The sequence below is a fragment of the Panthera leo genome, chromosome F2 (assembly GCF_018350215.1).
Source record: "Panthera leo isolate Ple1 chromosome F2, P.leo_Ple1_pat1.1, whole genome shotgun sequence".
Classification (NCBI taxonomy): domain Eukaryota; kingdom Metazoa; phylum Chordata; class Mammalia; order Carnivora; family Felidae; genus Panthera; species Panthera leo.
The window spans coordinates 41,375,535-41,398,839 of NC_056695.1; the positions used below are offsets into that span (position 1 = coordinate 41,375,535).

Consider the following 23,305-nt stretch of genomic DNA (forward strand, 5'->3'; position numbering starts at 1 on the left):
AAGAACCAATGTAATTGTAACCACTAAAAATGTTTGCATCAAAAAGAGGTGGGCAGTAAGATACTTATTTCATAGCAAAGAATCTCATTCTGGGGTCATAATAGTGGATTAGATCAGAAGCTGACTTTTAAATTCAAGAATAATGTACCTTTTGTTTGTTAAATGCATTTTTTAAATCTAAAGTGAAATAAATGACTTATGCACTGATGGAGTCCACTTGCATAACAGAAAAAAAATTTACACATTTTTCTAGTTCTTCTAATATACCTTAGAACCTTATAATTCACTGTGATTACATGGGATTTTAGATGCTGTGCATGGAATTTCATGTGTGTTACATCACAGTTAATAAAGCTTTTGACATGGTTTAAACACTTGAGAAATCTTCTGAAGTTTGTTAAGTCAGGTGTGGATATCTACTGAGGTAAAATGATCCTATAAGAGGCCATATACTCCGTAAGGGCAGGGATCATGTCTTTTTCAGGGATATTTATAGGCCTGACACTTAGCAGGCAATTAGGAAAAATTGGTTATAGATCTCCATAATTGACTAGCCTTTCCCCTGACTTTTTCTTTAACCTTGGAAAACTCTAGAATTCACAAATAGGATTAAGGGCTGCTTTTGTCTAGCATTTCTTAGTTGATGTTATGTAGTGCCCCTTTGTTCAGCATGTCAGGTACTAGATTTGTTTCACTGGGTAATATAATAGGTGTTTTAAGAATAAGGTAAGGTCTCTTAAGAATATTGACATCTCACTTGGTAGTTTTTGTATAGTTAATAACATGGGTGGTATAAATAGTAAATGCCTTACACTCACATGTGCCAACTGGGTATTAGGATTTGTAGTTCACCAGAATGTCAGGAAACATTTCTTTTTTTTTTTTTTTTTTAATATATATTTTTTTAATTTTATTTTTTTTTAATTTACGTCCAAATTAGCATATAGTGCAACAATGGTTTCGGGAGTAGATTCCTTAATGCCCCTTACCCATTTAGCCCATCCCCCTTCCAACAACCCCTCCAGTAACCCTCTGTTTGTTCTCTATGAGTCTCATCTGTTTTATCCCCCTCCCTGTTTTTATATTATTTTTGTTTCCCTTCCCTTATGTTCATCTGTTTTGTCTCGAAAAGTCCTCGTATGAGTAAAGTCATATGATACTTGCCTTTCTCTGACTAATTTTGCTTCGCATAATACCTTTTAGTTCCATCCATGTAGTTGCAAATGGCAAGATTTCGTTCTTTTTAATTGCCAAGTAATACTTCCTTGTATGTATAAACCACATCTTCTTTATCCATTCATCCATCGATAGACATTTGGGCTCTTTCCATACTTTGGCTATTGTTGATAGTGCTGCTATAAACATGGGGGTGCATGTATCCCTTCAAAACAGCATACCTGTATGCCTTGGTTAAATACCTAGTAGTGCAACTCCTGGGTCGTAGGGTAGTTCTATTTATAATTTTTTGAGGAACCTAGATACTGTTTTCCAGAGTGGCTGCACCAGTTTGCATTCCCACCAGCAGTGCAAGAGATGCTCTTTCTCCACATCCAACATCTGTTGTTGCCTGAGTTGTTAACATTAGCCATTCTGACAGGTGTAAGGTGGTATCTCATTGTGGTTTTAATTTGTATTTCCCTGATGATGAGCGATGTTGAGGATTTTTTCATGTGTTGGTTGGCCATCTGGATATCTTCTTTGAGGAAGTGTCTATTCATGTCTTTTGCCCATTTCTTCACTGGCTTATTTGTTTTTTGGGTGTTGAGTTTGATAACTTCTTTATAGATTTTGGATACTAACCCTTTATCTGATATGTCGTTTGTAAATATCTTCTCCCATTCCATCAGTTGCCTTTTAGTTTTGTTGATTGTTTCCTTCGCTGTGCAGAAGGTTTTTATTTTGATGAGGTTCCAATAGTTCATTTTTGCCTTTGTTTCCCTTGCCTCTGGAGACATGCCGAGTAAGATGTTGCTGCGGCCAAGATCAAAGAGGTTTTGAGGAAACATTTCTGTTGAGACAGACTTTCAAGAACCAGTAAAGAAATGTTAATAAATATTGGATGTGCACGATACTAGGCCAGGTATTCTGAGCTATTAAAAAATGCCTATAATCTTAAACTAGCAAATTGTATTAAGTGCTATAATAGAAGGATAAGTAAAGTGCCATGGGAATATGGGGAAGGAAAGATTGAGACTGGGTGATATGGAAGAATATTCATGAAATTGAAATTTGAATTGGATCTTACAGAATTAGTACCTTTAATAGGCAGATAAAAAAGACATGAATTCATCATACAATCATATATACAAGACAGTTGGATAGCAGCCTCTTTGATACAGTTGTATTGCTGCTTGACACATTGTGAAACTTTGACCTTTAATTCTAAACCCAGTGATTTGTGAAGCAGGCATTCTCAGGCCACCCATGAGCTCTCCCGAAGATCACTCCATCTCTTAGCTCCTTTCCCAGGGTTAGGATTAAGGATAAAATGGTGGTTGGAGATGGGTCAGATGTGAGAATGCAGATAAAACTATATATAAGCAGGAGTCTTGTTAATCATATTTAGCTTAGAGTCAAAAGAAGTTTATCTTGATTCTTATAGCTTGAAATGTTTTTGTGTTAAATCTTATGACTTCTGTCTTCAAATGAGTCCTGTGGGGCACCTGGGTGACTCAGTGGGTTAAGCATCCAGCTCTTGATTTCAGCTCAGGTCATGATCTCATGGTTCATGAGTTTGAGCTCCATGTCCAATTCTGAGCTGACAGCATGGAGCCTGCTTGGGATTCTGTCTCCCTGTCTCTCTGTCCCTCCCCGACGCACTCGTGTGCATGCTCTCTCTCTCAAAAATAAATAAACTTAAAAGAAATATTTTTCAAAATGGATCCTAGTTGAATTACATTTATCCATATAAAACAGGACTGTCCAATAATATAATGTGAGTCACATATGTAATTTTCTAGGAGCCACATTAAAAAAAGTAAAAAGAGGGGCGCCTGGGTGGCTCAGTCGGTTGAGCATCCGACTTCGGCTCAGGTCATGATCTCACGGTCCATGCGTTTGAGCCCCGCGTCGGGCTCTGTGCTGACGGCTCAGAGGCTGGAGCCTGTTTCAGATTCTGTGTCTCTGTCTCTCTCTGACCTTCCCCCGTTCATGCTCTGTCTCTCTCTGTCTCAAAAATGAATAAACGTTAAAAAAAAAAAATTTAAAAAAGTAAAAAGAGGGGTACTGGGTGGTTCAGTTGGTTAAGCATCCAACTTCAGCTCAGGTCATGATCTCACAGTTTGTGAGTTCGAGTCCCACATCGGACTCTGTGCTGACAGCTCAGAGCCTGGAGCCTGCTTCTGATTCTGTGTCTCCCTCTCTCTGCCCCTCCCTGGCTCACGCTCTTGCTCTCTCTCAAAAATAAATAAACGTTAAAAATTTAAATGAAGTAAAATAAATTTTAAAAAAGGTAAAACGAAACAAGGGAATTTTATTTTAATTATAAATTTATTTAATCTGATTTATTAAAATATTTCAATGTGCAAACAGTATAAACATTACTAATGAGCTATTTTGTATTCTTTTGTCCTTTTTCATTTTTTTTTATGTTTGAAATCCAGGATACTTAAAGTAGATCTCCATTTGCATTGGCCGCATTTCAAGTGCTAATAGCCCCATTGTATCTAGTAGCTACCATGTTGAGCGCTGCAGATGGGAGGGTTGGACAGCTGAATTTTTTGTTGTTTCCAGATAAAAATAGAAAGTGAAACTCTATTGAAACCATATTGAATTCTAGAGATGGTCACATTACTGGATAATACAAAGCAGCAGTTTTACATTTATTAGGGCAATTTGTTGAGAAGAGTTACTAATGCTATTATCTTCATTTATAAAGGGTACTGTTACAAGTGAATTTAGGAAATGTGTTTTGTGTTTTATGTTTTTATTGAGATAATACTTTTATGTTCAGTAGTTTATAACATCTGTGATTTTAACATCATGCTTTTTGTTTTCTCAAGGAATTTTACAATGAATTGGCTCCTGTGTCAAGAATCCCTGCAGGCACCATCCCAAGATTTTTTTTTGCGATTGACACAGTCTTCTTTATTACCTTTCTATGTTTTAGTGTTAATTATTTGTTTTCTTTCTATGATGCAAGTTATTTTTAGGAGAATTAAGTAAGTACCTATGAGAATCATCACATTGCTAACTAATACCTTATGGAAATACGTAAACTATCAATTTTTAGTATTCTTCCAATATTTATGTATTTGTTTTAGAGTTTCTAGTTCCATTCTCTTGTTATGAACATGTACAATATCGTTATAACTTAACCAGATAATATTCAAATTTGTTTATACATCTAAATACATGATGTACAAATTTAATGTAGGAATAATATTCATTTAAACTGTTAGACTCCTTCACTAATTTAGTCATATTTTTACTGAATGTAAGAATAATTTTTTTAACCTAAATGAAGCTAGTAATGTAAGTGATTTTAAATTATCAAGACTATTTTAAAATATTTTTGTCATGGCTGAAAGCAATAACTAGTTAAGTGATAATCTTGGAAAAGGAACCTAAAAATCTTTTTTGTCATATTTCCTGAATTTTCATATTTAGTCTTAACTGAGTCAGTTTCTTCAGGTTCTTAAAAGCCCTTTCAAGGACTTGGAGATGTATATAAGTTAGGCATTTCACTATCAGAATATACTTTCAGATTTCAAGAACCACCTGTATTTCTTTTTTTTTTTTTTTTTTTTTGAAAAAATTTAAGATCTTTGATTATTTAAAAATGTTTTTTCAATAGTAAAAAACATTTCCTTTGTGTAGTGGCAAGTCCTTGAAAGAAACTATTACGCTTGAAGATGGACGAATTGGAGGAAGGCCAGAAATAATTTATCATGTGATTCACACTATTTTATTGGGCTCTCTTGCAATGGTTATAGAAGGGTAAGTGTACTTTATTGGAGCTATTTGTTTTTACAAACAGTTGTCCTTTCTAATGGTAATAAATGGATACTTTCAAGAATATATTTATGAGGGATGCCTGGGTAGCTCAGTTGGTTTATGTGTCTGACTCTAGATTTTGGCTCAGGTCATGATCTCATGGTTCCTGAGTTTGAGCCTGGCATTGGGCTCTGCCCTGACATTGTGGAGTCTGCTTGGGAGTCTGTCTGTCTGTCTGTGTGTTTCTCTCTTTCTCTCCCTCTCTCCCTCCCTCTCTCTCTCTCTCTCTCTCTGTCCCTACCCTGTTTGCACTCTCTCTCAAAACAAAACAAAAACAAAAACACTTAAAAAAAAAAAAAAAGAATATATTTATGAAACTATAAAAACTCAAAATCTACAAACTTTCTTAATTTATCTGGAGTTTACAGAGGTGCTTATAGTACAGTGAACTGACATTTACTTATTCATTCATTTGTTCAAAAACTATTGAATGTTTTCCAAGGACCAGGCATTGTACTAGGTGCTGAAGGTACATTGGTAAGCAAAAGTGGACATACAGTTTCTAACCTTATGTGACTGTGGCCTAATGGAGGTGACAGATATTAATCACACAAAAATAAAATTACAACTTTGTTAAATGAAATAGAGGTAAATCGTGCTGTGAGGTTAAGAGTTCAGTAAGTGATACCCTTTAAAGTTTGGACTCAGATGAAAAATAAGACACATGGGTATAAAATGATTTTGAATACTCAATTTCAATTTGAGGAGGGGCTTTTCCCACAGAAACAACAAGCAATTGTCCAGGTACCAACTGAATGTCCTACACTTTGACTTAATTCTGGCACTGTCCACCTAGAGGTTGCATCAGATTCCACAGTTCAAGATTGCCCCCAACCCACTTCATGTGCCAGTTGCAAATCCAGGTTATTACCTGTGCTTCTGACCAACTGGCTGTAAATCAGAAGTTCTTAGATCCCCCTCCTCAGGTTCAATTAACTTGCTAGAACAGCTCACAGAACTCAGGGAAACATTTTACTTACTAGATCACTAGTTTATTATAAAAGGATATAACTCAGGAACAACCAGATGGAAGCTCGGCAGAGGGCAAGGTTTGTAGGAAGGGGTCCGGAGCTCCCGTTATCTCTAGGTGTACCACTCTCTCCAGGTCTACATGTGGTCGCCAACCCAGAAGCTCTCCAAACCCTGTCCTTTGGGGTTTTTATAAAAGCCTCACATAGGCATGATTGATTAAATTATTGGCCATTAGTGATTGAACTCAACCTCTAGGCCCTTTTCCCTCCCCAGAGGTTTAGAGTGGGACTGAGTTCCAACTCCCTAATCACATGGTTGGCTCCACTGGCCACCAGCCCCATCCTTGAGTGTCTTCCAGAAAGTTACCATTAACATAAAAAAAGACACCTTTCCAGTTTCATCACTTAGGAGATTCTAAGAATTTTAGGAGCTGTGAGCCAGGGACTGTACAAAGACCAAATATATGAGAAATACATTTCAATCATCTGAATGATTCTGATTCTATAAAGGTTGCATTGGAGACCACTTCTTCATGTGTGAACAAAGGGCTTCTACTATTTGCCACCCCAAATTGACCTTAGTCCTCAAACTTTGGGCTTTCCCTCTTTAATGGGTAGAGCCTTGGTAAGTTTATGCCCCTGTCTACACCTACCTTGCAAAAGGAAGATACAAAATATGGATGCCTAGAATGTTTAAGCTGGATATGCTCAATTCTCCCTCTTAATACACAAATCAGATAAATCACTGCCATGAAGAGGAGCCATTAAGATTCTGAGGTAGAGGGATAAGAGGGGAAGTAGGGAGAGATGAAAAGTATTGATCCTAGTATGAGATTTCTCAAGTTAAATTTTCTTTAATTATGAATATAGATACTGAATCACAGTCCCATGGTGCTTTTCCAAAAAGAAAGCTTAGCTGTTTTCAAGTATTGTATTAATTTTTTATCTTGAAATACTATACACATCACAACCTCAAAGTTACAGTTATTATTGGGCCTGCATTTAACATCTTAATTAATAAGTACAAATGTGCTATATTATAAATCTTTTTATTATTTGATATCAATATTTCAGTATAATTGGTTTCCTTTGTAGACCTATGTACTTTATGCATTTAAAAACATTTTCTTGGGGCGCCTGGGTGGCTCAGTCGGTTAAGTGTCCGACTTCGGCTCAGGTCATGATCTCACGATCCGTGAGTTCGAACCCTGCGTCGGGCTCTGTGCTGACAGCTCAGAGCCTGCAGCCTGTTTCGGATTCTGTGTCTCCCTCTCTCTCTGACCCTCCCCCATTCATGCTGTCTCTCCCTGTCTCAAAAATAAATAAACGTTAAAAAAAAAAAAATTAAAAAAATAAATAAATAAAAACATTTTCTTGGGGCACCTGGAAGACTCAGTTGGTTAACCGACTGACTCTTGATTTTGGCTCAGGTCATGATTTCATGGTTTGCGGGTTCGAGACCTGCATTAGGCTCCACGCTGATGGCAAGGAACCTGCTTGGGATTCTCTCTCCCTCTCTCTGTGCCTCTTCCCCGCTCACACACATGCATGCTCTCTCTTAAATAAATAAACTTAAAAAAAATAAAACCATTTTCTTATAAGTCATCCGTACACTTTATCAGACTGCCAAACCCCTGACCAATGGGAATCTTTTACTGAAACATTAAGTGAGAATGGTGGTTCACACTAATAGTTAGCATTCCATAATGCCTAGTAAGTAGGATGAAGAAATGTGTTAAACCATGAATATTCTAAGTGATTCATGTTTTGATTCTCATCTCATTGCCTTGTAGTACTAGAATTTTGGTGCATGGGTTACCTTTTTCCCCCCTTTGTACTCTCTCAGTTTTATTTCTCTCTGCAGAAGAACATTTTATTATCCTCACCGTTCTTCATTGTTGGATCTACCATTTTAAGTTCAAGATCCTGTTTTTGAACATGTAATATGCATTATTCTTTCACTCATCTTTACTTCTTTAATTTATTCACTAGGCCTGTAATACTGTGACCACCTGTTCATGCAAATAATAAGCATAGTCACCCAGAATGTGCCAAGCACTCTATTAAGTAGGCAGTAGGGATTAAAGAAATACAAAATCTACTCTTTTGTTTCAAAGAGTAAGTAAACCAAGAGTTAGAATAAAGTAAGTACTATGAGAAAGGTATACAAAGGGTGCTTTAATCACTCAAGAGGAGAGGTACTAACTCAGTTGTAGAGGGTGGACAGAGGAAGTCAATTTAAGGAAGATTTCCTAAATGGGGCAACAGCCTTCAGAGATAAATAGAGGTTGGCCAGGCTGTTCATTTTCTTGTGTGTTTGTGTGTGTGTAATAATCTGGACAGAATAAATGTCAGGGGTGCTTAGGTGGCTCAGTTGGTTAAGCATCCGATGCCTAGTTTCAACTCAGGTCATGATCTCACAGTTCGTGGGTTCAAGCCCCACATTGCACTCTGCAATGACAGTGCAGAGCCTGCTTGGGATTCATTCTCTCTCTCTCTCTCTCTCTCTCTCTCTCTCTCTCTCTCTCTGTCTTTCAGAAATAAACAAAAATGTTATATCAGATTTGTTTTTAGTAAGATCTCTCTGGCAGCAATAATTGAGGAAAACAAGATTAAAGGAAGACAAGCTGGTTAAGAAGGTGTCATAATAGAATATAGAAAAGAGTAGCCATAGAGATGGAGGAAAGGGGCCAAAACTAAAATATTTGGGAATTGCAACTGAGTAAGTAGCAGTAGGGACTGTGGCAGAGGGACTTTAGGAGGAATTGCAACTCAGAAGTCAAAGGAGTTTTTAAAGGAGTACATAATCAGAGAGTAGAAGGCAGGAAGAAGTAGTAAGCATGGACCTCAAGGGGTCTGGCTATAAAGGGAATCAGAGCCTAAGGCAGCACTAGATGAGGATGGATGGGCTTGTATCAAGAAGGAGAAACTTATGTGCATTATGGAATGGAACACTTGAGATTGTTATGCAAACTCTGGCTAGAACGCTAATCATATTTAGGGAAGTCCTAGGAGAAAAACTGAAAAGGTGCATCAACACCATATTTTTGAGGGGCCTGAAATTTAGATGAGTTTTCATTTATTTCAGTAGATTCTGGGGAACCACTAGAGACTATAACAAAAAGTGTCTTGTAATTATGTTTGAAGAAGGTTCATCTGGCATTTGGCTGAAAGAGAGTCTAAAGGTAGAGATGTTAGGGCACCTGGCTGACTCAGTGGGAAGAGTATTCAACTCTTGTTCTTGGGGCTATAAGTTCAAGCCCCACATAGGATATAGAGATTACTAAAAAACAAACAAAAGGTAGAGATGTTAATTATCAGGCTGTTGCAATAAAATGGTAAGGAAGAGATAGATGCAGAGAAATCATTGGACTGGACATAGTGGTCTAATCTCTAGAGCAGGAAGTTGGTGTTCCAGGGAATGTTATGTACATATAATTCAATGTGAATGGTGTCTCCTGGAGTTCTAAACCAGACTCTAGTTTTGATTCTGGGGGACTTGAAGAATAGCAGGAATGGGGGTAATTAGGAGGAAATATTGGTTGACCAGAGGAAACTAATACAGTTCCTTTGTCTTAGCAATATGTATTCTATATATACATACGCTACTTCTGTCAAAGTCCAAGTCAGTTTTCATTTTTCTTAAGATTTTATTTTTAAGTAATCTCTGTACCCAACATGGGGCTCAAACTTACAACGCTGAGATTAAGAGCTGCATGCTCCACCAACTGAGCCAGCCGGGTTCCCCTACATTTTTTTAAATCACCAAAAAGCTAGGGTAGCAGTATATAGTAAAATGTATATAGTAGTATATAGTAAAATGTAAAATGCAATTTTACATTTTGCTTTTATGTTTTTCATAACTATTTAATACCTACTGAAGGACAGGTTTCTAGTTTTTTTTCTACTAAAACAACATACTGCAGTTAAAACCTTTGTATCTTTATATACATATACCAATATATCTGTTGACTAACTTACTAGAAATGGGGTTGTCTTGGAGTACTTAAAATTTTTATAGGTTTTGGGGTGCCTGGGTGGCTCAGTCGGTTAAGCATCCAACTCTTGATTTCAGCTCAAGTCATGTCTTGCGGGTTCAAGCCTGTTGTCGGGCTCTGCACTGGCAGTGCACAGCCTGCTTGGGATTCTCTCTCTCTTTTTCTTTCTGCCCCTCCCCTGCTTGCATGCTCGCTCTCTCCCTCTCAAAAATAAATAAACATGAAATAAACCGAAACTAAAAACTTAAAAAAAAATTTTTATAGATTTTGCCAAATTGCCTTCTGGAAAAGTATAGCAGTTTATATTTTCTCCAAGAGTACAACCTTACTACACTCTCATCTATATTAATGCTCTTATTTCATCCTCATTTTAGTAACCTGCATGTTTTCTTGATTATTTAAGAAATGAATAACAATCTGTTGCTGAAAGTTAGAGGCTAAGCTTTTCATTTTCCCTTAACATGTGGTATTTTCATGGGTAGTAGGAAAGAACTGAGAAAAGAGAAATGGGAGTGCCTGGCTGGCTCAGTCAGTGGAGCATGTGACTCTTGATTTGGGGTTATGAGTTTGAACCCCACATTGGGTGCAGAAATTACTTAAAAAAATGAAATCTTTAAAAAAAGAGAAATTAGATAGTAATGATGTTCATGGGATATCTGATATGTGACTCCCATTCTTTTCTAGCTTGAAATACCTCTGGACTCCTTATGTATGCATGTTAGCAGCATTTGGTGTATGTTCTCCTGAACTTTGGATGACACTTTTCAAGTGGCTTCGATTACGAACAGTACACCCAGTATTATTGGTGAGTCATTGTTATTTTGTGTTAAGTACTTGTTTCTCTTTCAATTACACAAATGGAAACTACATTGGATACAATTGAAATGGTGTGAGTAAAGGATATTATGACTTACAAGTGAAAAAGAGATCCTGGGGAAAAAATTTTTTTTAGAATTTCTGATTTAAATGCAGATAAGTAAAATAGAAGGTAAAAATACGAGTGAATCAATAATGTTAGAGGCTATCAAGAATTAATTTTTAGGGGCACCTGGGTGGTTCAGTTGGTTGAGTGTGTGACTCTTGGTTTCATTCAGTTCAGGTCATGACCTCACGGTTTATGAGATCAAGCCCCACATTGGGCTTTGTGCCGCCAGTGTGGAACCTGCTTGGTATTCTGTCTCTCTCTCCCTCTCTCTCTCTGCCCCTCCCCTGCTTGCATGCACTCTTTCTCTCTCTCAAAATAAATAAACTTTTAAAAAATTTATTAAAAAAGAACTAATTTTGAGCGGTTGGGCATCTGACTTCAGCTCAGGTCATGATCTCATCGTTTGTGAGTCTGGGGGCCCAAACTCTGTGCTTGCAGCTCAGAGCCTGGAGCCTGCTTCGGATTCTGTGTCTCCCTCTCTCTCTCTGCCCTTCCCCTGTTTGTGCTCTGTCTCTCAAAAATAAATAATGAAACATTAAAAAATAATATAAAAAAAGAATTTTTATAATATCATTCTTGATTTGATGTGGAACTATTCTATGTTTTCTTTTTTATTGTTTAAACAAATTTTTTTTTTGGTTTTGTTTTTTTAATTTAATTTTTGAGAGAGAGAGAATGAGCAGGAGAGGGGCAGAGAGAGGGAGAGAGAGAGAATCCCAAGCAGGCTTTGCACTGTCAGCATAGAGCCCAGTGTGGGGCTCAATTCCACAAATTGTGAGATCATGACCTGAACCAAAATCAGGAGTGGGACACTTAACTGCTTAACCAACTGAGCCACCCAGGCAAACTATTGTATGTTTTCAGTGTGAATACAACATTTTACTGTGCCTGCTATGTGCAGTGAGCTTACAATGCAAATTAATTTCATCAGGTAGATTACAGTCTCCTATTCATAAAAATAATAAGAAGTATTGACAGGGTACTGTTAGAACACAGAGTAGGGCTACTTAATTCAGTCTTGTTAGGGATTCAAAGACTTTTCAATCTGAAATTTGAAAGATGATGAATTATTACTTGGATGGATGGGAAGGAAAGGGTGGGCATTCATGGTAGAAGGAATAAACATAGATAGGCAAAGAACATGTTGTAATCAAAGGGAATAAAAACAGTGGCAAAGAAAAAGCATGATATATTTACTTTTCTTGGCACATAAAATGTGAGATAAGAGTGGTCAAGAAATGAGATTGGGGAATTCAAGACGTGTAAGGTCATGGAGGCCTTTGAATATCATGCTGTAACACTTGGTCTTATCCTATAGGCAGTAGAAAAATCATTGAAATGTTTATGTGTGAGTGTGAGAGAGTCAGACTTCTGTTTTCTCTCAGTTCACACTTATAATTCTTTGAAGGATAGACTTGAGGGTGACAAATTCAAGCCAAGAAGGTAAGGTACTGGCCATGGTGAATGGAAGTGATAAAAGCTTCAATATATTGAGTGTTCACCACGTGTCGGGTACTGTTATAAAATACTTTATGTGCTATTCAATGCTTACAAAGGCCCTAACAGCTAAGTTTTATTGTCTGTATTTTATAGACAAAGAAACTAAGGGTTAATCTGGTTAAATAACTTGCTTGAGATCACATAGCTTATAAATGTGGAAATCATGATTTACACCCAGGTTTTTCTGACTCTGGGGTCTATTCACTTAATACTATGCTATACTGGAATGAAAAAAATTAGAAAAGAAGGTTAGTGAGACTTGGTGCTTCATTAGTATGGAGAGAGAAATCATAGATATTTCCTAGTTCTCTAGTTTGTGTGACTGTGGATTTTAGGGTTACCAAAATAGGGTTACAGACATAGGACAATAGGAAGAACAGGTTTTGGCAAAGGGATGATGAATAATTATCTTTAGTAATAGTCATGTTGTGTTTTGCCGGTCTTTTTCCAGAGGAATTTATATGTTCTTGTTTTAGCATACTTGCATATTGATATGTATTGGTGTTTTTCTTGTGTTAATTCATTGCCTTTTTGTTGCTAGCTGTTTAGGTAGCACAGTGCAGTGTCCTTTTAAGCTCTTCATAACTTAAATTCCTGGCAGAATTGTCAAATATTGATTTATTATTTGAAATACTACCATAAGTGTTACCTTTTTTCTGTTCTGCCTTAAATTTATATAGTAAATATGTATGTCTCACTTTATCTCCTGCTTAATATGTCTTAAATTCGTTAATCTTCACCCATTTCACTCTGTGAACCTAGGTTCCACATTGACTTCAGTTTCTCTGAAATTTTATAACTCTAAGAATCTGTGATTGATCATGGAGTCAATGTCTAGTACCTCCAGTACATTCTGAAATGTATCCACAATCATTTTTGTTTTAATATTTTAGGCTCTTATTCTGAGCATGGCTGTGCCCACTATAATAGGTCTCAGCTTATGGAAAGAGGTAAGAAAAACAGGTTTTTATATTATGAAAATGTACTTTACAAGGTAGTGATAAATTTACATGTGTGTAGCATATTTATATTGAGATACTATTCTAACCAAATAAAGTGTGATATTCTTAGTATGCCTAATTTTTTACCATTAGGAACACAATACAAGAGTTAAAACATTTTTAGAATGCCACATGATGCAATTTTCTGTGGTTTCCTTATTTATTTATTTATTTATTTATTTATTTATATTTAAATGTTTATTTATTTATTTTGAGAGAGAGCATGTGCATGTGTGTGCGAATAGGGGAGACAGAGAGAGAGAATCCCAAGCAAGCTCCACGCCTTTAGTGGGGAGCCCATCGCAGGGCTCAGTCCTATAAACCTAGGCGCCCCTCAGTTTTCTACAGTCTAATTCTGTTACTAATTCAGTTTATAATTGGCAAAGGACATTACTGAATAAATAGGTGATAATATTAAAAAGCAATTTGGGGGGTGCTTGGGTAGCTCTGTCAGTTTGGGCGTTCGACTTCAGCTCAGGTAATGATCTCGCGGTTCATGAGTTTGAGCCCTGCATCAGGCTCTGTGCTGACAACTCAGAGCCTGGAACCTGCTTCAGATTCTGTGTCTCCCTCTCTCTCTCTGCCCCTCTCCCGCTCACACTCTGTCTCTGTCTCTCTCAAAAATAAATAAATGTTAAAAAAAATTTTTATTAAAAAGCATTTTGTAATGAAAAACCCACAACTAACATCATACTCAGTATTGAAAAACAGAGGTATTCTTCTAAGGTCAGGACCAAAAGAAGGATATCCACTCTCACCACTTTTATTCAACATAGTACTGGAAGTTAGAAGTCCATAGCAGTCAGACCAAAGAAAGGAATAAAAGGCATCCACATTGGTAAAGAAGTAAAACTTTTGTTATTTGCAGATGACGTGATATTATATACAGGAAACTCTATTGGAGCACCTGGGTGGCTCAGTGGGTTTAGTGTCTGACTCTTGATTTGGCTCAGGTCATGATTTCACATTCGTGAAAATGAAAAAAAAAGGGACACCTGGGTGGCGTAGTTGGTTATGCGTCCCAACTCTTGATTTCAGCTCAGGTCATGATCTCATGGTTTGTGGGATTGAGCCCCACATTGGGCTCCTCGCTGTCAGCACGGAGCCTACTTGGGATTCTCTCTCTTCCTCTCTGTCTGAGCCTCCCTCATTCATCCTCTCTCTCTCTCTCAAAATAAATAAATATGAGAAAGAGAAGTTAAACAGCAGAAAGAAATTAAGAAAACAATCCCATTTACAATTGTACCAAAAATAATAAGATACCTAGGAATAAACCTAACCAAAGAGATGAAAGATCTGTACTCTGAAAACGATAAAACCTGATGAAAGAAATTGAAGACAACACAAAGAAATGGAAAGATGTCACATGCTCATGGATTAGACAAACAAATATTGGGGGCACCTGGGCGGCTCAGTGGGTTAAGCATCTGACTCTTGAGTTTGGCTCAGGTCATGGTCTCACAGTTTGTGAGTTTGAGCACTGCATCAGGCTCTGCGCTGATGGCATAAAGCCTGTGTGAGATTCTCTCTCTCTCTCTCTCTCTCTCTCTCTTTCTGTGTCCCTCCCCTGCTTGGCTCTATCTCTCTCAAAATAAAAATAAACTTATTAAAAAAAAAAAAACAAGAACAAATATTGTTAAAATGTCTATATTACCCAAAGCAATCTACACAATTAATGCAATCTGTATCAAAATACCAGTAGAATTAGAACAGACATTCCTAAAATTTGTATGGAACCAAAAAAGACCCCAAATAGCCAAAGCAATCTTGGAAAGCAAAACTGAAAGTATCATGACCCCAGACTTCAAGTTATATTACATAGCTATAGTAATCAAAACAGTATGGTACTGGTACAAAAATAAACGCATAGATCAATGGAACAGAATAGAAAGCCTAGAAATAAATCTACAATTGTATGGTCAATTAATCTTCAACAAAGGAGGCAAGCATATGCAATGGGAAAAGGACAGTCTTCAACAAATGCTGTTGGGAAGACTAGACAGCTACATACAATACAATGAAACTGGACCACTTTCTTACACCATACACAAAAATAAACTCAAAATGGACTGAGGACCTAAATGTGAGACCCGAAATCATAAAAATCCTAGAAGAGAACACAAGTATTAATTACTCTGACATTGGCCATAGCAACATTTTTCTAGGTATGTTTCCTGAGACAAAGGAAACAAAAGTAAAAATAAATTATTTGGGACTACACCAAAATAGCGAGCTTCTGAACAGCAAAAGAAACAATCAACAAAACAAAAGGACAATCTACTGAATGGGAGAAGACGTTTGCAAATGACATATCTGATAAGGGGTTCGTATCCAAAATATATAAAGAACTGATACAACTCAACACCTAAAAAACAAATAATCCAATTTAAAAATGGGCAGAAGACATAATTCTCCAAAGAAGATATACAGATGGCTAATAGACACGTGAAAAGATGCTTAGCATCACTCATCATCAGAAAAATGCAAATCAAAACCATAATGAGATACCATCTCACACTGGTCAGAAGAGCTAAAATAAAAATTACAGAGACACCTGGTTGGCTCAGTCGGTTGAGCGCATGACTCTTCTGCTCAGGTCTGGATCTCACGGTTTGTGAGTTTGAGCTCCACATTGGGCTCCACACTGACAGTGCAGAGCCTGCTTAGGATTCTCTCTCTGCCTTTCTCTCTCTCTCTCTCTCTCTCTCTCTCTCTCTCTCTCTCTCTCTCAATGTAAATAAATAAACTTAAAAAAAAAACTAAAGGGGCGCCTGGGTGGCTCAGTCAGTTGAACGTCTGGCTTTGGCTCAGGTCATGATCTCACCGTTCGTGAGTTCGAGCCCCGCATCGGGCTCTGTGCTGCTTCAGATTGTGTGTCCCTCTCTCTCTGCCCCACCCCTGCTTGTGTTCTCTCTCTGTCTTTCAAAAATGAATAAACATTAAAAAAAAAAACTAAAAAACCAAAAATAAAAAACCAAGTGTTAGTGAGGATATGGAGAAATAGAAACACTCATGCACTGTTTGTGGGAATGCAAATTGTACAGCCACTGTGGAAGACAGTATAGAGGTTCCTCAAATAATTAAAAATAGAACTACCTGATGATCCAGCAATTGCACTACCAGCTATTTACCCAAAGAATACAAAAACACTAATTCAGAGTGATACATGCACCCCTATGTTTATTGTAGCATTATTTACAATAGCTAAATTATGGAAACAGCCTAAGTGTCCATTGATAGATGAATGGCTAAAGAAGATATGGTATGTGTGTGTGTGTGTATTATATATAATAATATATATGTATAATATACACACACACTTATCTTGATGAGCACTGAGTAATATAGGGAATTGTCCATTGATATATGATTGGCTAAAGAAGATATGGTGTGTGTGTGTATATGTAATACATATATATAATATATATATTATATATATATAATACACATGCACTTATCTTGATGAGCACTGAGTAATATAGGGAATTGTTTAATCAGTATATTGTACACCTGAAATGAATATAATACTGTATGTTAACTACACTGGAATTAAAAAAAAAGTGTTTTGGCAACTCCAAAATATGAATATTTATAAAATAATATAAATCCTTTATTGTAGTATAACACGAAACTAATTGCTAATAAACCTGTTAAATTAATTGTGTGTTCCTGAAAGATGAAACTGATGATTGTTTGGTAATGATAAAACTATTGAGTCTAGGCAGTAAATTAACCATAAAATAGATTATTTAGATTATTTGGACTGAGAAGAATGAGCAGCTCACTGAAAGAAAGTAAAAAGATCCATGATATTTTTTCCATGAGAATGATGTTATAATATTGTTTGTCTTACGTTAGTCTCGTAGTAAATACTCTGGAGCAGTTTTGAACTTTTTGGATACTTACACATACTTTTTGGGAATTTTGTTTTGCATTTTAGTTTTTTCCAAGATTAATGACAGAACTAATGGAACTACAAGAATTTTATGACCCAGATACAGTGGAACTTATGACCTGGATAAAGTAAGAATTGAACTGCTTAACACTTTTGTTAAACAATTGTTGCATGCTATCTCATCAATTCAGGGGAAATAATAAATTAATCCTTTTCCAAATTGTTCTCATAAAACTTGGAATTTTGCCCCATGCTTTTAGGGATATTTAGTTTTTGATTGACTTATAATTCTGATTTTCTAATTGAACTTCTCTTCTCTCCATTGGAAATACAGCATTAGGTCACCTGGGTAGCTTAGATGGTTAAGCATTTGACTCTTGATTTCAGCTCCGGTCATGGTCTCATGGTTTGTGGGTTCGAGCCCTGCTATTGGGCTCTGCGCTTACAGTTTGGAGCCTGCTTGGGATTCTCTGGCTCCCTCTCTCTTTCTGCCCCTCCCCTGTTCATGTGTGCACGTTCGCTCTCCGTCTCAAAAATAAACTTAAAAAAAAAGAAAGTAGCATTCAGGGGCACCTGGCTAGCTCAGTCAGAGCATGTGACTCAGGGCGCGTGGGTGGCTCAGTCAGTTAAGTGTCTGACTCTTGATTTCAGCTCAGTTCATGATCTCACAGTCATGAGATTGAGCCCAGTGTTGGGTTCTGCACTGACAGCACAGAGCCTGCTTGGGATTCTCTCTCTGCTGCTCCCCTGCTCACAAGCGTGCGCACTCTCTCTCTCAAAAATAAATAAATAAACTTTAAAAAAAAGAGCATGTGATTCTTGATCTCTGGATTGTGAGTTCAAGCCCCTTACTTAAAGAAATAAAAAGCTAATATATATAGCATTGATAAGTTTGAGATTTGAGACTCTTTCTATGCTACACCTAGAAATGTAGAATATAAAGAAACAAATATTCCTTTATTTAGATAGTCAAGAGGTTGTTTCTTTTACCCTGGGTTGGATAAGTGGTGGACTGCTAGTCTTGTTAACGAAGTTTACCAAAATTTAAGATTTTAATTTTAATAGCCATACATATTTTATTTTATTTATTTTTAAATTTTTTAATCTTTATTTATTTTTGAGAGAGAGAGAGACAGAATGTGAGCAGGGAAGGAACAGAGAGAGAGGGAGACACAGAATCCAAAGCAGGTTCCAGGCTCCAAGCTGCCAGCTCAGAGCCCAACCCGGGGCTCAAATCCACGGACCGTGAGATCATGAATCTGAACCGAAGCCGGCCACTCAACTGACTGAGCCATCCAGGCGCCCCTAACAGCCATGCGTATGTTAAAACCCACACAGGACAGAAGATATGGTCTTTGGCCTATGGATACAGGGAATTGCAATAGAGACCCCGTTTTCCCTCTCTCAACACACACATATGACTAAGGGACACTCAGAGGACTACACTATCAGTGATAGAATAGACCCACAAAATAGCCATCCAGTAGTAGGGAAAGCATATCTTCCTTGGCCTCAGCTATTAGTCAAACAAAAGTCTCTCCTCTGAATTTGCGGCAGTGGATCTGAATTCACACAGGTTTGCAGTTTGAAATTATACTTGTCTAATCCAAGAAACCCCCAGTCAAAAAATTATCATAAAAAGTGGTCCTGTGTGGTTTAGAGTGTCTGATATATTCTCAACCCAGGCTACACAGGTTTCCACAAATAGGACTTCATGAAGATGAGCTCTAAAATTAAAAAACACATGACAAAACAGTCTAACACAGTGAGATCAGCTGTTGTTTGTGATAAACAGCAGAATTAGATCTCTAACAATTTTTCTTTTTCTTTTTTTTTTTTAGTTTATTTACTTACTTACTGAAGTAAACTCTATACCCAATATGACCCTGACATCAAGAGTCACATGCTCTTCTGACTATGCCAGCCATGTGCTCCAGAGCTCTAGAAATTTCTGATAATAAAATTTATGTGAGTTGGTTTCTGCTGCATAATAGACTACCACAAAAGTTAGTGGCTGCAAATAATAAACATTTCTTATTTTTCACTATTTTGGCAGTCAGTGAGTGGGGGGTGGGGAAGAGTCTTCTGGTCTGGGCTAGCTGCTCTGGGACTGAGTGGTCAGGCATGGCCTCTCTCACATGTCTAAAGGTTGGGTAGGTATCACCTGGGGGAATGGAATTGACTTGGCCACAGGCCTCTCATTATCCAGCTCAGGTAGCCTGGGCTCATTTAGAAGATAGTGGTTATAGAGTTCTTAAGAGTAGCAAGAGAGGACAAATCTCAATGTCAAACATTTTAAAAGTTTCTGCTCACATTATGTTTCTGTTCTGTTGGCCAAAGCGAGTCACATGACCAGGACCACTGTTTGCTCTGAGAGCATAGGTATGAGGTAAGAATCATTGCAGCCATTTTACAACTAGTCTACCCTGTGGGTAGACACTATGAAATAACTACACTGAAAAATGTTTAAGACATAGAAGGAGAAAATAAAACATGAAAAAATGAAACACTATCAAAAAACAGGAAAATATGGGGGGGGAGACAAAAATGTTTTTATAAATGAGGAATAGGTTTATAGAAATGAAAATTGGTGTTATTACAAGGTTTTGTTACTGTAAATACACATTTCATATGTATAAAAATTGTTTTCTTTAGATCACCTTTATTGCCTATTAATATTTTTTGTGAATTGTGATTACCATTGTAGGACACTGACTATATAGCTTTGCATTGTCATTAACAAAAGATGAAGTTAAATCTGGGTGTGTGATTTATCACATTATTTTTAAGCATAGGGGCTTGAACATTGGACATTGTACATCAGGCAGTTCTATATATTACTGTGGTATAATCATCCTGTTTCATGTTTGTTTCCCCATTACTGGGTGCTCCCTGAAGACAGTGGCTGTGTGCCATCTTTTATTTCCAGAGCTTGGCATTGACTCTGGCGTGTAGTAAGTGGATGCTGAATGTTGAATTGGTTGGATTGGTTAGTGAAGACATTGGAGCAACCCTTTGGGATCTGCTTTTAGGTTTCCTAGTCTTGTAAGTGGCATCTTTCTGGGGCTTTGGATCATCGTTCAAAGTGGAGAAGTCCTACATGTGTTATCTGCAGACAGGTACATGGTAAACGTAGGGAAGAAGCAGGAGATGGATGGATTGGGAAAGATTTGGGTTGTGGTGGTTAATATTTTCAGAAGGATAAATTTGAGAATTCACACTGTCACCATTGAATTGATTACACTATATAAAGTAGTAAATTCCTGTCATTATATATACCCTGCATTATTTTTTAGTAGTAGTATTACCACCTGGCCTATATCCTTCCCATCTCTCTCAAAAGCCAGGAACCTTGGGGTGCCTGGGTGGCTCAGTCGGTTAAGTGTCTGACTTTGGCTCAGGTCATGATCTCATAGCTCATGCGTTTGAGCCCCGCATCAGGTTTTGTGCTGACAACTCAGAGCTTGGAACCTGCTTCAGATTCTGTGTCTCCCTCTCTCTGCCCCTCCCCGGCTCATTATCTATCCCTCTCTCAAAAATAAGTAAACATTAAAAAAAAATTTTTTTTAATTAAAAAAAAAGAAATGCCAGGGACCTTGTCTCCACCCCACCTTTAAATTTTTTTTCTGTGTTAGGGCACCTGGGTGGCTCACTCATTTAAGCATCCCGACTCTTCATTTTGGCTCAGGTCATGATCTCATGGTTCATGGGATTGAGCCCCATGTCAGGCTCTGCACAGACAGCATGGAGTCTGCTTGGGATTCTCTCTCTTCCTGTCTCTCTGCCTCACCCCCACTTGCTCTCAAGTTCTTTCTCACTCTCTCAAAATAAATTTAAAAATGAAAATAAAACTTAAAAATTTTTTTCCATTTTTCAGCATTCAAAATAGTTCCTGGCACGTAGTAGGTGCTTATTTTTTTTGAATTCATAAATGAAACAAATGCTGATATAGAAATTCAAGTATACAATACATGATTGAGTTGCCTGCTGTTTCATAGTTGATATAAATCATTGATCTAAATAGTACACTTACCTTCTCAGTGTGTAAATCTTTATGTTTCTTTACAGAAGGCAAGCTCCAGTTGCAGCTGTGTTTGCAGGGAGTCCACAGTTAATGGGTGCGATTAAATTATGCACGGGATGGATGGTGACCAGCTTACCTCTTTACAATGATGATGATCTTCTCAAGAGAAATGAAAATGTAAGGCATTTTAGATTACACATTTAAATCTTTTAAACATCCCTCTTCTATTTTAGTATAGCTCTGTAATGATGCATGTGTTCCTGGTTAGCTAGGAAAATCCAAACAATTTTAGAAAGAGTTGATTATTAGCATTAGTCTTTGAAAAGCTGTGTAATATGTTTAACCAAGAGGAGAGCCAAAATTAAAATACTAAGTTCTTTATTTTATGAATGGTATTGATAAGTTTCTAGGAGAAACATTTAATTTTCCACAAAGTTTCAAGGGAACTCATATGTAATATTTCACAAAGAGAAACATTCTTTGGAAAATATGATTGTTCTGAATCAAATTACCGAAGGCAGGCAGACTGTCAGTTAATGTCTTGATACACTTTGTATTTCCAAGCTGAAGTTCTGTCTCACTGTGGTTTATTTTTCAGTATGGGCTGTTATTAATAACTTAGTATAACATTACAATATCTAATAATACAATAGAATGTATTATTTTGACTGGTCCAGATGTAAATGTTAACTTCATATCTGGAAGCAGTGACCAACTGAACCTAAATTCCAAATATTCTGTTTTTCAGTTTGAGAGAATTTTATGTAGTTTTTAAGTATGCTGTAAGCTAAGGAGGTAATATAGCAATATAGAATTTAAACTGTAAGAAGACGACTCTGGAATTAGAATACCTGGATTCAAATGCTACTCTTGCCATGTGCTAGCTCTGTGACCTTGAACAAGTTTGTTTTCCTTTTTTTTTAAGATTATTTTTTAAGTTTTTATTTAAATTCCAGTTAGTTAACATACGGTGTAATGTTAGTTTAAAGTGTACAATGTAGTGATTCAACACTTCTGATCTCTACACCTATCTTGGGGCTCAAACTTAAAACCCTGAGATCAAGAGTCATATGCTTTACCAACTGAGCCAGCCAGGAACCACCGCCCCCCCTTTTTTTTGTATTTCCACAATTCCTGTTTTATTTAAAAAAATTTTTTTTTTAATGTTTATTCATTTCTGAGAACAGAGAGATACAGAGCATGAGTGGGGGAGGGGCAGAGAAAGAAGGAGACACAGAATCTGAAGCAGGCTCCAGGCTCTGAACTGTCAGCGCAGTCCCCCATGCAGGGCTCTAACTCACAAACCATGAGATCATGACCTAAGCTGATGTCGGATGTTGAACCGACTGAGTCACCCAGGCGCCCCACACAATGCCTTTTTAAAAAAATTGAGGTATAGGTGTGCCTGAGTGGTTGAGTCAGTTAAGTGTCTGACTCAGCTCAGGCCATGATTTCACAGTTTGTAAGTTCAGGCCCCACATTGGACTCTCTGCTGTCAGCACAGAGCTACTTCAGATCCCCTGTGCCCCTCTCTCTATGCCCCTCCCCTGCTCTCTCACTCTCTCTCAAAATAAAAAAACCTTAAAAAATATGGTTAAAAAATTTTTACAATAAATAAATAATTGAGGTGTAATTGACATATAACATTATATTAATTTCATGTGTACGATGTAATGATTTGATATTTGTATATATTACAAAATGATTACCACATTAAGTCCAGTTAACATCCATCAACATACATAGCTATAAAAAATTTTTTCTCATGATGAGAACTTTTAAGATCTACTTTCTTAGCACCTTTTAAATGTGCAGTACGGTGTTACTAACTATGTCACTATGCTCTACATTAGGTCTCTATGACATACATTTTATAACTGGAAGTTTGTAGCTTTTGACTCCCTTCACCCATTTTACCCACCTCCCACCCCCACCTCTGGCAACCACCAGTCTGTTCTCTGTATCTGTGAGTTTGGTTGGTTTTGGTTTTGCTTTC

The 23,305-nt window shown here is 37.1% G+C and overlaps 1 protein-coding gene across 7 annotated transcripts in view; it reads left to right on the forward strand.

Annotated features, from left to right (window-relative positions):
* Positions 1 to 23,305, forward strand: part of DPY19L4 (dpy-19 like 4) — a 66,671-nt gene that overhangs the window by 35,227 nt on the left and 8,139 nt on the right. For 6 of the 7 annotated variants that reach the window (XM_042923545.1, XM_042923547.1, XM_042923546.1 and 3 more), the window contains 6 exons: positions 4,002 to 4,160; positions 4,819 to 4,938; positions 10,649 to 10,769; positions 13,283 to 13,339; positions 17,331 to 17,413; positions 21,354 to 21,486. In XM_042923545.1, the coding sequence (XP_042779479.1) occupies positions 4,002 to 4,160; positions 4,819 to 4,938; positions 10,649 to 10,769; positions 13,283 to 13,339; positions 17,331 to 17,413; positions 21,354 to 21,486 (673 nt within the window). Of the gene's footprint in view, positions 1 to 4,001; positions 4,161 to 4,818; positions 4,939 to 10,648; positions 10,770 to 13,282; positions 13,340 to 17,330; positions 17,414 to 19,625; positions 19,675 to 21,353; positions 21,487 to 23,305 lie in introns of those variants that run through there. The other variant, XM_042923551.1, reaches the window with a different exon arrangement.